This window comes from Aspergillus pseudoviridinutans, assembly GCF_018340605.1.
Source record: "Aspergillus pseudoviridinutans IFM 55266 DNA, scaffold_3, whole genome shotgun sequence".
NCBI lineage: Eukaryota > Fungi > Ascomycota > Eurotiomycetes > Eurotiales > Aspergillaceae > Aspergillus > Aspergillus pseudoviridinutans.
The window spans coordinates 899,835-916,156 of NW_025091283.1; the positions used below are offsets into that span (position 1 = coordinate 899,835).

Sequence of the window (16,322 nt, forward strand, 5' to 3'; positions counted from 1 at the left end):
ATGATATGTACACCAAGCATTCATATACTTTAACAAAGACATTTTCACGGCTAACGTTGCGTCCATGCTGTCAACTGAGCCCGCTACATCCAAATAAGCTCATTGACTTTCGTAGGCTGTCACTAGCAGCTCATCGTCGCATAAGATCAGCTCCGAAAGCAATCACAGACACCCCCGACCACCACCCTCTCCTCCACCGAGTCACGCCTTCTCACCCTGAATCGTCGCAACAACCTTGCGCGTGTGCCGACTCGTCCGAAACTCCAAATACCAAATCCCCTGCCACGTACCCGTCGCCAACCTCCCATTCGAGATGGGGATATTGACCGACGCGCCGACAAGGGCGGACTTGATATGAGCCTGCCCCATTCATCAGCCCCCATTCTCCATCCCAACAACGTAATTCACAAACGACAGAAGCGACAAATAACATACCGGCATATCATCCTCCCCCTCAGCCGAATGCCGATAGAGATTCCCCTTCCGATCCATCGGCGCAATCCGGTCCAGCGCGTCACTCATATCGGCGCGCACATCCTCGTCCCAGTTCTCGTTCAGCGAGAGCGCGCAGCTGGTGTGCTGCACGAACAGGTTGAGCATGCCGACTTTGTAGTTGCGGATTTCGGGGAGTTGGGAGAGGACTTCGTCAGTTATGAGGTAGGAGCCACGGGAGCGAGGGGGGAGGGTGAAGGTTTTTTGGAACCAGGACATCTTTGCGGATTGGAGTTGGAGCTGGTGGTTGATGCTGTTAGTTGATGGATTTCTGGTTGGTGGGATGGTGTTGCGGGGTTGAGTGAGAAGGGTGAAATGGGTGGTAGGTTTTAATTGATAACGAGGAATAAGACGATAGATGAGTTTTGGATTCAATTGACCTACGTTTGGAGTATGAGTTTGAATAGTGCTTTATACAGTTTGCTGGAGTCAACTGGTTTGTCTGGCGAGTTGCGGCGGTGGGGTTCGGTGCTTTGGGCATCGACGTCATTCGGCAAAAGTTATATTACGGGGTTGACCCTCCCCTCCCACAGCTAGGTAGGTATTGTCGATGTTTATTGCTCATTTCGCATATTACAACAATAATGCATTGATGTCTATACTCCCAAAAAGACTGACTGTGCACAGATGGAGTTGGGAGTCTCGATAAATTCAACCTAGTTGCCAATCTCGTGCAGACTCCTTTACTATCATCAAGACGCAGAGCACACACTTGCCTGCACAGAAGGAGGGTTACTAGTTGCACCAGTGCCCCAGTTCGCTGACCCGAGGGCTTGGCCAGCAGCTGTGGTATCGTCCGACAGAATCTAATGCTTGTCAACAAAATTTGAACTGCCATGGAAGAAACAGATGAAGAACTCACATAGTAGCTCTTGTCAACATAATACCACCAGTCATCACTGCGAAAGGCATTATCTGTTGACTGGCTGATGGGATCGTTCCAGCCGGTATTGCGGGTATCAAAGTGCGCATGCTTGGACCAGGAAACATAGACCTTTGGATGGTCATTGTTCTTCACACCGTTGGGAGTTTTGGCGTCCCCGGCGTTGATCTCGTCGGTGGTAAGCGTGTTCTGGATATCTCCCCATGCAAGGTTGTGGTAGCCGCTGTGCGCAGAGAGAAGGGCACGGGACGGCGCCCACATGTTGTTTGCGTCTCTCGAGTGGATGATGATCACTCTCTCCCAGTCACTAGACACCGATTAGCTCCTCCGATTGATCGTCTCCCAAATTCAGTATACTCACTAATCATGACCAGTTTCGATACCGATGACCTCAGCACCATCCTTCTCGTAGAACAGGTTATACACCACCCGCACTTCGGTGTCATTACACCTCTTGTAGGTGAAGTATATTGGGAACGCCGGTCCGCGGTTACCGATCCCCACGCCGGGGTTGCGGCATTTGCATCCGACATCGGGATACTCACACTGTGGCGCGGCTGGTGTTTTGTGAGCGTCGTCGTAGATATCAGACGATGTGGGAGAGCCCCCAAAAGCCCATGTAGGATAGCATGGAGGCTGATCCTGGGCTTGACCGAAAAACCACAGCGGGGCGTAACGATCCGCCAGTTCAACGCCTCCTTGACTCAGAAGATTGCTCATCTCATTGTCTGTGATTTGGGTGACTGCTGATGCCAACCTGGCAGTCAGTGCAGCAAGACTCATGAAATGAAGCTTTGACCACATAGTAGGTTACAAGTTGTTTAGTAGTAGTTCACAGTTGCTGTCCAGGATGAGGAGTATACATCAAATCTACCTTGTGCTGAGGGAGTCTCGTCTCTTAAATCCTCGCAAATGAATGTCATTAGGAACAGATCCTGGTGAGGACTAGAGCTCATATGATAAGGTAACATTGTGTTGATGACCGCAGATTGAACGGCTCGCGTTACATTTCAAGGTGTCAATATTCGAAGAAACTAGTTTCTTTAATGAGAAGCTTCCCAGGAACCAAGTGATGAGATTGGGTGATTGATGACAGTCGGAGGTAATCAGAACGACCCGTCATGCATAGTTGTCACAAGTGAGAAGCCGAAGCCGAATGATCAGTGACCCCGTCGATCACAAGCTCAAATGGGGGCCGTTTCTAGGACGAGTTTCCCAATGCGGTCCAGGGCCCCGAGTGATACTGTGACAACTAGTCTTCCGCTAACATAAATCGGTAATTAGCTTTATGTTCTTAGGGGAACATGCTCTGAATAATGGCTTTCATTGGCTTCCGTGCTCTAGTATAGGCAGACCGCGGGAATGAATGTATAGAACAGAGATGAGTTATGTTGAAGATATCATTCAGGAAACATTTATGAGTAGACCAGTACAGAGATTGAAATATGCAATATGTACGCTCATTCTGACTTCTTGTTACCATAGTCGTCCACGAGCTCACTCTCCTCATCCATCCCTGACCACTTAGTTTTGCCATCTAGAATTTCTATGCAACGTTTGTCGTAGAAAATGTGACAACTACGTGATAAAGTTAGCCAGGAATTTGCGATGGCAATTGTTGAGAAATGATGACATACTCAGGTGCGAAAGCCTCCCTCCACTTCTGGCGCTCCTCGTCGGAATCACCGGCGACAATGGCTTCCGGGAAGATGAGGCATACATTTCGTCCTTCATCCATGATGGGGGTCCGACAGAATGAACATGATACTTTTGTTGGGACCTCGTATTCTCTCGTACTGTGAGCGGAAGAATAGAACGAGAGACCATGGGCTCCCTTGTCGAATGTCAAATCAGACTTGTGAAAAATTGCAGCCCATTGGAAAGGAGCTCCTGCAAATAGGTCAGTATCTCTCAACGTCTTGGACATCGCATGGACTATATGCCATGGTCTACTCACCGTGCATGACTTGGCAACCTCGACAATGACAGTACTTGGCCTTGAGCGGCTTGTCTCGACTAATCTTATAGGTGACTTGACCACACTGGCATTTGGCTCGCCACTTCACCTGACCGAATTCTTCAGGGGTTTGAATCAGATACGGAGGACGCTGCTTCCATTCCTCATTCTCCATGGGGCGCTCAGATGGCGCGTTGGAGGCATTGGGTTTGGGGAGCGACGATCCCTTAGCTGGCATGTCTTCTGCTGTGTTTGAAAATCGCCTGAGCTGACAACGATATATTGACGCGGTTTGAGCAGTTTTGGTCAGGTAAACCCGCTTGATTGTCTGTTGATGCTTCGCTGGGCGAATTGCAGCAGAGAATGACCAGTTGATAGCACAACGAGCGGTTGCGAACCTTGTGCAGAGCATGAAGATGAATATTTTCAAGAGAGAACAATGCGCACTCTGGAGTCACAGCTTCGATGCGACTCTGTTGAATCTTGCTTATATACCATGGACAATAGATATTTCATCCCATTTCTTGAATGTATTCAATCATGATGCCATGACATCATGACGATGTCAGGCAAAATCGATACTGGATAGACATGCCTTGACTTCCCTGATTGACGGCTGAAGATATCAGGAACTTCCATGGATATAACCTTATCATCAAGCTTCCCCAGAATCGAATAGAAAGTTTCTTGATTTCCTGCAGATTCAAACCCAATCTGACCTCATACGAGAGTCTGGCCAACTGGAGACGGCCCTCCACTTGAGCACAGGAGTTAAGTTGGTGATAGAAGTAGCAGCCATAACTAATTAGTGATATCGATCAATGGTTTTGATATTGGTACTCCTGCGACCTTTCAACACTTTCGCGAGGATATTGGTACGAGTACTCCATACCCAACAGGACGATTATCAAGACCCAGTTGTTGCTCACGTGCTCACAAAATGATGCACTGATCACCAGCTCAATTATTATTTAGTACAATTATTAATTAATCAAAGAACGACTGGATTAGCTTGGATAACATAGACTATGACTGGCTACTTCGGAAAGAACAGGTTCAAAGGCTGAAACGTCGTTCATTTACAACCCCACTGGTTTAAGTCTGATCGGCCAGTTCTGACTGCCAACATGAAACACCCGCCCGCGTTTCGTACAAAGCTCCTAGCTTGGCAATCGGCATCACTTTTGAACTTCTATTCAAGACTTTGAAAGAACTGCTGGATAGCTCTGTGCATGTCAAACACTTGACAGCTAATAATTGACATGGACGTTGGAATACTCATGCGCGACAAATGTACTATTAGGATAGCGACCTGTTGATAGGATCGATAAAAATAGACAAGCCCAAAGAGGAATATCACAATCCTTCATTCCTCCATTCAAGAGCAGCCAAATAGCCAAGACCAACGACAAAGAAGCCTCCGGCGCGTGTCCATCGTTCTTGGTCCCAATCAATTACATTATCACACTTCCAGCCGTCAAAAAACGAGGATCCTACTATTCGTTTGCCGTTTTCTACTCCGTGGTCGAAACTCAATTGGAAACTGAACCCAAATTTGGACGGATAAAGGCATCAAAAAAGGCTATCTGTTTCTCTGCTTTCCAACTGTCCAAAACTCCCAGGTCGTCCAATAATCCAACTCACTAAGACAAGTGCATGTCCCAATCATAACGGACTGTCTGTCGCAGCCTCGCTTATAGCTCTAGTTTGATGATCCCTCCGGTCCTCCCCCCTCCTTCATCTTTATTTAATTTCCAGTTGATCACTCTTCAAACCTCGCCCCCCCTTGGTGATCCTCTAACTCAACAATCCTTATCAATGTTGTCTTTCTCCCACTCCGCAAACTGCCTCCAGCAATAATATCATAATCATTATGGGCTTGTTTAACCGGCTTAGACGGCGTTCCAAGAGCCATAGCCGTGCGGGGAATGCGGCCAGCTATGAACATCTCCGCATCTCTCCCGATCACAGTGTTCCCCCAGTTCCCACGTTAAGGCGAGACTACACCAAGATACTTCCTCCTCCGGTTCTGGCGCAAATCTTTGCTTTTGTTTGTCCCCATGCAGCGGACAACAGCTATGCGACTTCGGAGGAGTCCATGACCGAGGATGGCTGCATGCTCTGTGACATGCGCGACCTAGCACACTGTGCTGTGGTGTGCAAGCGGTGGTATCTGGCTGCTCGAAGTGTATTGTAAGCTTCTCTGCTCTGGTCTACTCTTGTCTTGTGTTGTTTGTTTTCCCCACTCATATGGATCTCAATACACAGGTACTCCCATGTCCGCATCGATGCCGTCCACTACTGCGAACTCGAAGTCCAATTGGCCGCCAGGCGAAAGCGCCGTTCTTTCTTTGACCGCAATGGCGATCCGATTGATGCGCCCCAGGCTAGGTTGGAGTTATTCATGCGCTCAGTGCGACATTCACATGAGCTGGGACACATGGTCTTGTCTCTGCGAATGCCATACATGACGCGTGAAGCAAACAAGGCTGGCATTGCCCGAACGATCTCGGTGTGTCCCAACCTCCGATACGTTGACTTGCCGGCTGGCCTATACAGCGATGACCCGACATGCCTTGCTCTGAAGCAAGAACTCATGGCCCGTTGTCCCGATATACGCCGCATGGCCTATCGCCATGGCTCCGAGGGAAGCTTCTCGCAGTTGCCCGGATCGCGTTTGTGGATGAACTTGGAAATCCTGGAGTTATCGCGACTCCAAATTGAGCCAAACATTCTTCGCTTTGGTCTGGGGGCTTTCCCCCAGCTGCGTGAATTGACATTGGAAGACCTCCCTTGGCTTGACGATTCCGCTTTCAGACATTCTCAATCACTGCCTCCATTTCCAGCCGTCCAACGGCTTACACTCCGAGATACCCCGAAGGTCACGGCAAGCGGGCTTGCCGCGTTCTTCTCCCTTCCTGTGAATCGCAAATCATTACATTATCTGACTTTGTCGGCCACCGGAGTGCTTCCATCCACCCTATATCAAATTCTAGCCTCATCGCCATGTCTGCAAGGACTTTTCTTCATTCAAGAAGTATCCAGATCCTTTCCCACGGAACAAGTACCACCGTTGGCGTCCACGTCGCTCAAAATGCTGCATTATGAGATCACTTCTTCAAGCGCATCTTATGGTCTACCACCTGTTGCAGCCTCATACTATACCTACCTGATCTCTTCTTTAATGGCAAACTGTCTTCCAGCTTTACGCGACTTATATGTTCGCGACGCCAGTTTCCCAGAAGCCCTGCTGCTTGCACCTCCACCTCGAATCTTCGGAGGTGGTGAAAACGGCCCGCAGATCCCTGCTGGCGGCCTTTCGCAGCCTCTCAATGTGTACAGCAAAGGCATGGACGAACTGGAATGGAACTTTACTCCGTACGAGCCGCCTCAGACGCGCGGCCGGCGGGAGAGTACGACCCGTCCGGTGAGCTTCCATGACGCGCAATTGAGTCGGACTTGGGGAGGAGACGCAAGGAAGAGTGTGCTCGTCGGAAATGGATTCGGCGGATTCCTCGCCGTACCCGTCGATGACGATCGTCCAAAGAGTAGTGGAGGCTGGAGACGTCAGAGTCGGCAAGACTTATGGCGGTGATTCTGCTGATCATTCCAAGGGGGTGTGGCCGTGTGATATAAGTGATATATGACCAAATACGGAGTAATGGCATAATGATATACCCTGAATTATCGGATTGTGGGCATTCATATAAATGGCACGTTTTCTTCTCTTCATTTTCCAGAAACAGAGCAGACGAGCGACAGAACTTGAGCTACGAGGTTGTCTCTGCGATTCACAACAGAAACACTTCTCTTGGATCACAATTTGGACCAGAGTTTCTTCTGGACTGTTGCTACAATACGTGGGTTTGATCTTGAGGTACCGGAAGGTTGGACAACCTCCTTCCATTTGTGGAACCGAAATAGACTTCATCCTTGTTCGCTTCTTAATCTTCTATCTTGGTATCTCAATCTGGGCACGATCGTTCACCATGATTTCCTTCCTCTCTCGGAGCAGTCGGTATTAGACACGGAATCTGCAATCTGAAGCCGTCTCTCTGTCTTGAGAGCAGCTAGACGATGGCTGCAGTCATTTCAGACAATGTTAACACTCTGGATGGGACGAACGGCGAGGAGGACCCGTCAGAAGTCGTTGCAAAGACCAATTGCAGAAACGAGATGACATCCTCCATCGCAACGCCAGTTCCGCGGAAGCCACAATCATATAAATCTACTAAAGAAATCTGTTCCAAACAGTCTGAGGGCGAGCCCGAAGTACATCGCTCACCCGTATTCGATAAGTCCAAACGTTAAAGGAACGATTCACTTGATTTTCAGCCTCATTGTCGAAGAATTCGGTCAAACGTTCGAAAGATTCGATCATCTAGTGCATGTTTCCATTGCTTCGAAGCCAAGCGAGGCGGCTTGGAAGGACATCCTTCACGGCATATCGTGGAAATGTATCCTCGTAAACACACTGTGAAGTTCCCTTTCGCAATTGACTGCAACATATAACCCTTCCTGTTGACTGACTGATGATTTTTCAGGATGCAGATTGCTGCCGCAGCCCAACCGCTACTTCAACGAGCCGCGTAATAATTTCTCTCCGGCATCTCGAAGAATCGCGTCTCGCTGTGCTCCACGGTGGGCCAGAAAAGCCAGAAAACAGAAACAGAGAAAATACAGAAACAAGGCCTGTAGATAGCACGTATCCGCCGCACATACAAGCTGACAGGTGCGGTAGTACCCAAAGAGGAATGCAAAAAGATAGACGAGGAATCTACGGGACAGTCAATCGGCGAGAGCAGTAACTCATGGGATTGGACTTACAGAAATGGATACTTGTAGAATCCCGCTTTTTGCATCAATCGCTCGGGAAAGCCCACATACGAGGAGACTGCTGCAGCCAGTTCCTTCTGTTTAGACGATAGTAGCTGAGATTCGACAGAGGCCTCGTCCGGCTTAGACGCCGGCATTGTAGGGGTCGCTTCTTCTTCCTTCATGATTGAAATAAATGCGCACTAATCAAAACTGGGAGGCACAAGTTACGATAGAAAGAGCTTGGTGTAGATTTGATCGGCCAACTGAGTATCCTGGCCGCTGGCCTATGATATAACAAATTGACCTGAGCTTGTGGCCCAACTAGCGGCCGAAGCCGCCAAATCCCTGATATCGTATGATTTGGATAGCTTCAGGTTGGATCCACCCGGCAGTATACAATGCCCTGTTTCATTGCTTTATCATTGTAAATGCAGGGCTTGATTACTTTAAAACTATCGCGGATTTTGCAATGGCAGACCAGGCAGAATTCCAGGCGCTTGACAAACTGGCGAAGATTGAACTGCATTACTATCAACGGCAGGATTGAAGTACCTGGCCAAGCAGAAGTTTGCGCACATTCTCAGAAAAGCATCGTTTCCAACCGTATATCCTCGTGCCGTCAGGGAAGATTATACAATGACTTCAATCACCTCAACTTTTGCGTGAGGTAGTCGTGGATTTTACATTAGATACCCTACATAGTCATGGCGAAAGGGGCCACTTTGATCCCAATTTCCCAAGGCATATTCTCGAGGAGTTTCCCGAGTCCGCACGGGACTTGGCGACTAAGCTCGTTGACGAGTGGGTGGAGGATGAGAAGAGTATCGCTTCGGAATTGATGCAAATCGCGGAATATTTTCGGCTTCGTTGACGGATGGATTAGGTGTCGTTTTGGGTATGATTGATAGCGTAGCAGGAATGCTATTCATCAGGTGGGTGGGACTTAACATTTGCACTCGGTTGGGGGTCGATATTCGTTGGATAGAAAAGGTTCGCTTGTTGTGCAAGTCTTACACGAACTCACTTCATGATAGTCTAGAGTGACTGGGTAGTTAATGACTGACGATGAAGCGATTATTCTCTGGACATCCTCAAATGGACACTCGGGATACTGCTAGAGGAGATTCTACCATCTAGCATGCCTTGCCCACAAGCAACGCGGCCACATCATGACTCTCCAATGCCACACTGTAATGATCTCTCACACAACCCAGATCCTTCCCGGTCCAGGCATCCGTCACATGAAATCCAGTGCTCCGTTGCCCCTTTAGCTCAGGAACCTCCTTCCACACAGCCGTACGCGTCTGCTTCGTATCTTCCGAATTCAGCATCAGCACCAACGTGCCACCCAGCGTCGACGAGGCGCCGGACCAGTACTCTGCCGGGTGAGCAGGGTCAAACGTCCAGTTAGGATTGTACCCCCATTTGTATGGGTGCGCAGGACGGCCGATCACCGGGTCCTGGTGGAACTTTAGCAGAATCTTGTTTGAGAGGATGGCGAGATGGGCCTGGTCGATGGAGTCGAGCTGGCGGTCGAGTCAGTACATGTCCACTATCTTGATGAGACTGATTGCAGAGCCAAACGTACAGCAGTCCCGATGATCAAGGGCGACTTCATCGCCGCCCAGAGCGCAAAGTGAGCTCTGTTCTCTGCTAGCGTGAGCTGGCCGTTACCGACCTCTAGCATGTCCGGGTCCGGATGGCCCCAGAAATCAACATAGTTCATCAGGAAGGAGTTCTCGTTGGCGATTGCGGCGATGCGGGACCAGGATGCTGATGGTATCGGTTAGATAAAGAGACAGGTACGATTGAATTTTGAAGCTTACGGTTGATATCCCCGGACATGCGCCAGGAGTTGCCTGTTTCGTTGCCCCAGGCGTTCACGTCCGCTTGGCCCCAGTCGCACAGCGAGTATAGGATCGTGCGGTCGACGCTGACCAACGCATCGCGCATCCGCCTGTACCGCTCGGCTGTCAGCGACTTGCGCCAGTCGTAGCCCGCTGGCGCGGGATTCTTGTTATCGGGACAGGTCCCGTTGGTGGATTTGCTGCTCGGGTCTGGGACGCAGTAGCTGTACGCGTCGGTCCAGTTCGAGGGGACGCCGCAGTTGTCGTACTTCAGGTCTGATTGCGGCTTAGTTAGCTGAGGGGACTTGAAACGTAAAACATAATACATACAGTCAATGCCCCATTCCGCGAATGTCTGGGCGTCGATATGTTCGTGTCCCAGACTGGCAGGGTATCCGGCGCAGGTCGTCAGTCCGGCGCCTTCATCCGTCAGCGATGCTTGCTCATGGATGTGTCTGTTAGCCGTGACTCTGACTCACTGCTGTAGATCCCGACTTTCAGCCCCAGATTATGGATCTGGGTTGCTAGGCCGGAGATGCCATTAGGGAACTTCGCTGGGTCGGGTATAATGCGCTGTGTGCTCGCGTCCCGTCCGCTCTTGACGGACCAGCAATCATCGACTACCATCGTCAACATCAACATCATCATCATAGGAGTCGGACAACGGCAACTCACTGTTGATATACTCGTATCCCAGGTCCTTCAGGCCCAGCTTGACGACCTCGTTCGCGGCAGTCATGATCTTGGCGGCATCAATGTTGCAACCAAAAGCATTCCACGAGTTCCAGCCTAGGGCGGGTAGTTTCCCCTGCTGAGTTTTAGACCTTGTTCGTAAAATCGTTGGAAGAGCATGAGCAGCTTACCACATTGCCCGGTCTAACGAGGGCATTGCTTCCTGGAGCGAGGGTTAACACTGCTGCAGCAGTGGCCAGAGAGAGAAACTTCGTCATATCTATCGACTTGATCCCTTATTGCAGATAAATGTAAAGTGAAGTCCCCTCGATCTGATTGTCAGTGTGAATACAACACAGAGAGGTACGCCGCGAGCATGTATATAGCAAACATTCCCCGCAATCGGACCACCCGAACAAGCATCCGCGACAAGTGATGCTGAGGGGTATCATCGCTGATCATCGTGTCTACGAGCCAATCAACCAGACCCGGGACAATTGCTCTTGAAGAATACTGTCTCAGCTTTTGCCTTTGGAGGCTAGTGCTGTGTCTAGTTCAGGATATATTGTAACGGTTGCATGGCAGATACTCCGGCGGGATGAAAGGCGGAGGAGCACGGGCGATATACCGTGTTGGAATGAGAAAGTGAGATGCATGTCTGCGGAAAACTTTACAAGTCTGGATAAATCCGTGTATTCTGCCTGTTGTCCTTGGGGTCAAGGGCTGGGAGGATTACCAATGTCTATGGTTATCTTTCTTGTAGGTGTGGTAATGTCTGCATGAAATAGTATAATGGACGATTATAATCAGAATGCAGTTGTCTAATCACCTGCCTGCATAGCAGTAAATCTATCTACCACCCAGGGCTCTCTTCATGATACATGTCTATCGTGAAATCATTAGTCGTACAACAACAACAGCACAGCACAGCAACAACACCGCGGACGCAGCAGACCGTCTTATGCACCTCGCTTTCCTGACCAACTTTAGCCTGTACCAAAGAAGCCGATCACCATAGAAGAAATGCCAAAAAAGAAAATGTGGAGAAGACGAATATCGAGCAATGGCTTATTGAGTGCCCGTGCCTAAAATCAATGCTCGTGCTTGCTGAGGATCTGTCCCCAGGACGCTGATCAGGTATTCAATGCTACGCACGTTAGCAAAAGCCGAAACAGAAAGACAGTAGAGTGGGGTAGCTTACCTAGCTTCAGAAGCCAGCCTGCGCTTCTCTTTTTGAAATTCCTGCTGACATGATTCCCACACCGCGGCACGTTCCTGCGGTAGCACAGTCTTGACGCGGAGCTTGAACGAAGCGCTCACAGGCCGATGGTCGGAAGCTCGGACCTCGTGTCGTCGGTAATCCAACTGCTTGATCCGACCTAGCCCTCTGTAGAGTACACGATCGCACCACGCAGGGGACCGTTTCTTGTCACTCGAGTCGTATTCGTCGGTGCCGACATCGTATTTGTACGTGGGCGCGAACGTGATGGGTGCCTCCGTGAATGACCGGAGTCGGAAGCCGGGGTTCTTCCGCCTCGATGCCAGCAGTTGGTCTCGCTCGAGCAACTTTGCCAGGTTGTTATTGCGAATATCCTCGATGATCACATTCCGTGGGATTGAGTCGATTCGGTAATTAAGATCGCCGTTGAGAATGCAAATCTCATGGTCCATAATCATCGTGCCATCACCGCCGCTGACAAAATGGTTTGCCCGAGTGGTAAGGCTGTTCTCTACCGGAAGCACTTCGGACTCGAGAATGGCGGCGATATCATTGTTGCGGTGCGCCGTTTGCGACTGACMGGCTGCTAAATGGCAATTCACGAAACAGAACGAACTATCGTCCAGTATGAAGCGAAGGATCAGGGCACCCTACGCAATCAGTAATCGAACCAAAAACCAGAGCAGTCCCTCAAAATACATACCTTGTTTCCGTGCAATCCTCCCATACCCCGCTTCACCTCTGCAGCGCCGATGTTCTTGATCCTCTGTCGTTCCTTGTGCTTGACAAAGACGCAGGTAAAGAGACCAATGAGATTCGCTGAATGAAGAAGGACATATGACTCCTCGAGGGGCATGCAGTCGTTGATACAGCGAGTCAAATGCTCCATCCATACCCGGTACTGACGGCTCATATGTTCTTTCTCTCCGCCATCTTTCCTCTTGCTTCCCATCAGCAAGCTTTCTAGAGACGAATTAGTAAAATGAACAAATGAGGCAGCTCAGACTTATACTCACTGGCTGTGATTTTCTTATTCTCTAGATCCACAAGCTCCTGGAAGCCGAAGACCAAAATCTCGGGTGGATTCTCGGGATGGATTGCCTCTTGAATGAAATTGCTAGAGCGGATAGTACCTGGCGTAGACGCCCCAGCATTCCATGTCACAATTACTGCCGAAATCTCACGGAACTTGCAGAATTCTACGTCTCTGCTCTGCATGCGGGTTTCTGTTGAAGTCAGCTTTCACTTCTCATCCATCTAACGTGGAATATATCAACTTACCCAACCAATCATCCTCCAGCATTCCATCCCAGAGACGAATGCAGTTGTCGTCTCCTAACGAGGTCACCTGCAGACGATTCATGGTCCAGACGCTACTGGAATCCAGTAGGAAGCCAGATACTGGACCGTCATGCGCTCGCCAATCCTTCTTAACCATCCATGGGTTCGTCCTCGTGTCGTAGACATAGATCATGCCGGTCTTATACGCCGCCCAAAGATAATCACCGACCACGCCTAAGCAGTTGATCTTGTAAACGCTTACATTGACGACTGCTAGACAAGCGTAATCTGTGGAAGAGTACACGGTAACCTTGCCATCCGCATGGCCTAGGTACACACGTCCCCCTTCTCTCGTCGTATAGGTACCGGACGTGACATCACCAGTGTGCTGCGAGCCCAGTGGTCTCTTCAGAACCTTGAATGAGACATCGTCACGTGCGTTTGGCTGATATACGTGGACCTCCTTGCCGGTGGCCAGCCATAGAGTATCTCCGACAACCAACGAGAATGTATGTCCCCGGGCGACACGGTCATAAGGATTATGGTAGCTGTATTGAAGATTTGGAGTCCCAGACTCGTCAGGCGGCCAGACGAGCAGTCGTCCCTCGTCGTCAAGGGTCCACATCTCCTTTTTATGTCGGAGGATTTTGATCACTTCACGACGCGAAGGATAGGATCGTGTTGCTACAATAGATCGAGTGGAGATGTCCACTTCATGGATTTCTCCTGTGCTCATGCCCAGCCATAGCCGCTGACCCTCATCGTCCAGGCCGGTACCTGGCTTGAATGCTATCGATAGACTCTTCACAGTCTCCCCGTGGCTGAGACTCATGATTTGTTCTCCGTTGGTGAGGTCCCATACCCGCGTTAAATAACCTGTTGTACACACATGCTTGCCGCATACATCCATCAAACGAGTATCATATCTTGTATGGATCTCGCTCGGTCCGTTTCTAAGAAGAGGCGGTCGACGATTAGTTGTTGATGCGTCAGGATAGTCAGTCCGCGAGATTGCCGGTTCGTCCACTGGATCCAGTTCTGTGTCCGCACGGGCCAACTGCCGCTCAGGAACAGGAGATGCCTGCCCTGGCTTAGCATCCCTGGAGAACGACGGCTGTCGGTGGATTTGCGTGGGTGTCTGGATCTCCCTTGGAGGCAGTTGAAATGATTGCGGTCTAGGCGATGCTTCAGGATGCGAAGGGCCATCCAGATGAAGTGACGGCCGAGACGGAGACGCGCCACCCCTTCGCGCCACGGACGAATGGCGTGGCGGAAGGCTCGGAGGCTCGGTTGGAGTATCGGTCGCTTGAAGCCTGCGAGATGACAGCGGCGCAGCTGACAAGGGCTCCGTCCGCTTCAACGTATGCGGAGGGACCTGTACCATCAACGGTTTCATGTCCCGCGTCGGTTCCGGGATGGGTCTCCTGCGTGAAAACCCAAGCTCGCGCGCATCCCGAATAGCATGCACAGACGGCACGGGGGTCCTGTCATCGAACGATTGACGACTTGGGGGTTCAGTCATCGGCCGAGATGGAGAGCGTGGCATCTGCGGACGTCCGCAAGATGATGGTTTTACGGACGACTTTTCGGGACTGCCTGGTGGCGTGCTGAACGGAGATATCCGATCCTCCGACGCCGTCTTCTCGGATTTGGGTGCCAGGGTTGCGCCCTCATGGGAAGTTAAGGCTGCCGGCTTTGCAGGGACCTTCGGCTTCTCTGCCCGATCGATGGGGGGAGGCAACGAAGAGCTTTTTTGCTTTCGATCAGGCGGACTCTCACCGATGAAGCTCCCCGAATGGGAATGCGCTGGCGACAAATGACCAGGCAGCTGCTGGGACGTCGAGGAATTGGGGGTTGTCGGTCGGTTGCTCGGCGGCGGCAATGAACCCCGAGAGTGGTCCGGGGGACTGCGGGACATCCTGGAGTTGACGGTATGCTCACCGTAGTTTTGGGATCCAAATCCCCGCGGAGGTGATCGCGGCGAGTCAACGGTCAAGGTCGGTGCCAGTTGCGGCGACGAGTGGAAGTTCATCGACATGGGTCTACTCTGCCTTCTGCCTGGAGATATTTCCGGGGAGCCGCTTCGCCGTGAGAATCCGCCATTTGCCCGATCGTACCGGTGGCCGTTCTGAGGCTTTACCGTCGCATTCCATGGGGATTGAGACCGAGGAAGGTCGAGAGAAGCGCGCGCGGAGCGCACCTCGTCGACAGGTTCGGGCGTCCTCAGGAAGGGAGTCGAATCATGCGGACTAGTAGCTGTAAAGGCGGAAGGTAATCGGCGATGGGACAGGTTCTCGAAATGTGACAGAAGGGAGGAAACCGGCCTCTGGGGAAATTTTCAGGATCAGTAAAGCATGCTCATACACTCGCACAGGAAGCGCAAATCATACAATGGGAGCATTATCCGTGCCGTCCTTGTCCTTGCCGCTCCCCTCCATGACCACAACGAGAGATTGCGCGCAGGAATGGCGGGGAGATATGAATCATAGGCCTTTGTCGAACCTCGAACCTTGCGTCTGGTGTAGTTTATTTTATGTCGACGTTCGGTATCGAGAGTCGGGACAAGTAGCCGAGAAGAAACTCGAAGTAAATATTGTGGCGGGGAGGTCAAGAAGTCAGGTGCAGGTCGTTGGGTATAAATGAGCGAGAACGGATCGAGAAAGAAAACTGAGCAGGAGAAATGACCGTCCAGAAATCATCTGACGGAGATCTTGAGCCGCAGCTGGAGTTATACTTAGATAGTAGCTGGAGATGAGCACTCGGGAAAAAGGTGAGGATGAAGATCGACCAGGGGACAGGGGGCGGTGCAAAAGCGTGTGGAGAGTCAAAGGGATGACGATTAACAAGTGGGGGGTTTGAGGAGCAGAGAGGGGGAGCATAAATGAAGGAAAGCAGAGCAGTAGACGGAAAAGGTCAGAGATGAAAAGGAAGGGAATGAAGATCTATCTCTCCTCAATATCAATCCATATTGATAGCCACGATAACCTAACAATTGGGATCCGATCCATGACTGACAGTACCTCCGTCCATACTCCTTATGTTGATACTATCAGCCAAGACGGTGGCCTTTAATTTTTAGCTTCCTTTCTTTTAATCTCTATCAATTATCTAGTCAGCCTCTCAACGGAGAAGAGTATAGATATACAATCCTCA

At 50.5% G+C, this 16,322-nt stretch overlaps 7 protein-coding genes across 7 annotated transcripts; 1 reads left to right on the plus strand and 6 right to left on the minus strand.

The window, feature by feature from the left end:
* Positions 1-201: 201 nt before the first annotated feature.
* Asppvi_004063 (YjbQ family protein) lies at positions 202-711 on the minus strand (the record flags this gene model as incomplete). Its single annotated transcript, XM_043300019.1, has 2 exons — positions 202-360; positions 436-711. 2 exons carry the CDS (start codon positions 709-711, stop codon positions 202-204), a joined length of 435 nt encoding a protein of 144 aa, XP_043155954.1.
* Positions 712-1,184: 473 nt separating this feature from the next.
* Positions 1,185-2,179, minus strand: Asppvi_004064 (uncharacterized protein; the record flags this gene model as incomplete). Its single annotated transcript, XM_043300020.1, has 3 exons — positions 1,185-1,298; positions 1,355-1,682; positions 1,737-2,179. The coding sequence occupies 3 exons, from the start codon at positions 2,177-2,179 to the stop codon at positions 1,185-1,187; spliced, it is 885 nt and encodes a 294-aa protein (XP_043155955.1).
* A 656-nt stretch (positions 2,180-2,835) lies between these two features.
* Asppvi_004065 (GFA family protein) lies at positions 2,836-3,570 on the minus strand (the record flags this gene model as incomplete). Its single annotated transcript, XM_043300021.1, has 3 exons — positions 2,836-2,953; positions 3,013-3,265; positions 3,333-3,570. The coding sequence occupies 3 exons, from the start codon at positions 3,568-3,570 to the stop codon at positions 2,836-2,838; spliced, it is 609 nt and encodes a 202-aa protein (XP_043155956.1).
* A 1,635-nt stretch (positions 3,571-5,205) lies between these two features.
* Positions 5,206-6,927, plus strand: Asppvi_004066 (F-box domain protein; the record flags this gene model as incomplete). The annotated part of the gene is made up of 2 exons (XM_043300022.1): positions 5,206-5,525; positions 5,601-6,927. 2 exons carry the CDS (start codon positions 5,206-5,208, stop codon positions 6,925-6,927), a joined length of 1,647 nt encoding a protein of 548 aa, XP_043155957.1.
* Positions 6,928-7,904: 977 nt separating this feature from the next.
* Asppvi_004067 (uncharacterized protein) lies at positions 7,905-8,332 on the minus strand (the record flags this gene model as incomplete). Its single annotated transcript, XM_043300023.1, has 3 exons — positions 7,905-7,961; positions 8,055-8,109; positions 8,160-8,332. 3 exons carry the CDS (start codon positions 8,330-8,332, stop codon positions 7,905-7,907), a joined length of 285 nt encoding a protein of 94 aa, XP_043155958.1.
* Positions 8,333-9,283: 951 nt separating this feature from the next.
* Asppvi_004068 (glycoside hydrolase family 27 protein) lies at positions 9,284-10,947 on the minus strand (the record flags this gene model as incomplete). The annotated part of the gene is made up of 7 exons (XM_043300024.1): positions 9,284-9,676; positions 9,739-9,923; positions 9,977-10,273; positions 10,328-10,417; positions 10,477-10,617; positions 10,673-10,805; positions 10,861-10,947. The coding sequence occupies 7 exons, from the start codon at positions 10,945-10,947 to the stop codon at positions 9,284-9,286; spliced, it is 1,326 nt and encodes a 441-aa protein (XP_043155959.1).
* Positions 10,948-11,737: 790 nt separating this feature from the next.
* Asppvi_004069 (putative inositol polyphosphate phosphatase) lies at positions 11,738-15,607 on the minus strand (the record flags this gene model as incomplete). The annotated part of the gene is made up of 6 exons (XM_043300025.1): positions 11,738-11,816; positions 11,871-12,538; positions 12,592-12,851; positions 12,905-13,114; positions 13,170-15,495; positions 15,560-15,607. The coding sequence occupies 6 exons, from the start codon at positions 15,605-15,607 to the stop codon at positions 11,738-11,740; spliced, it is 3,591 nt and encodes a 1,196-aa protein (XP_043155960.1).
* Positions 15,608-16,322: the final 715 nt, after the last annotated feature.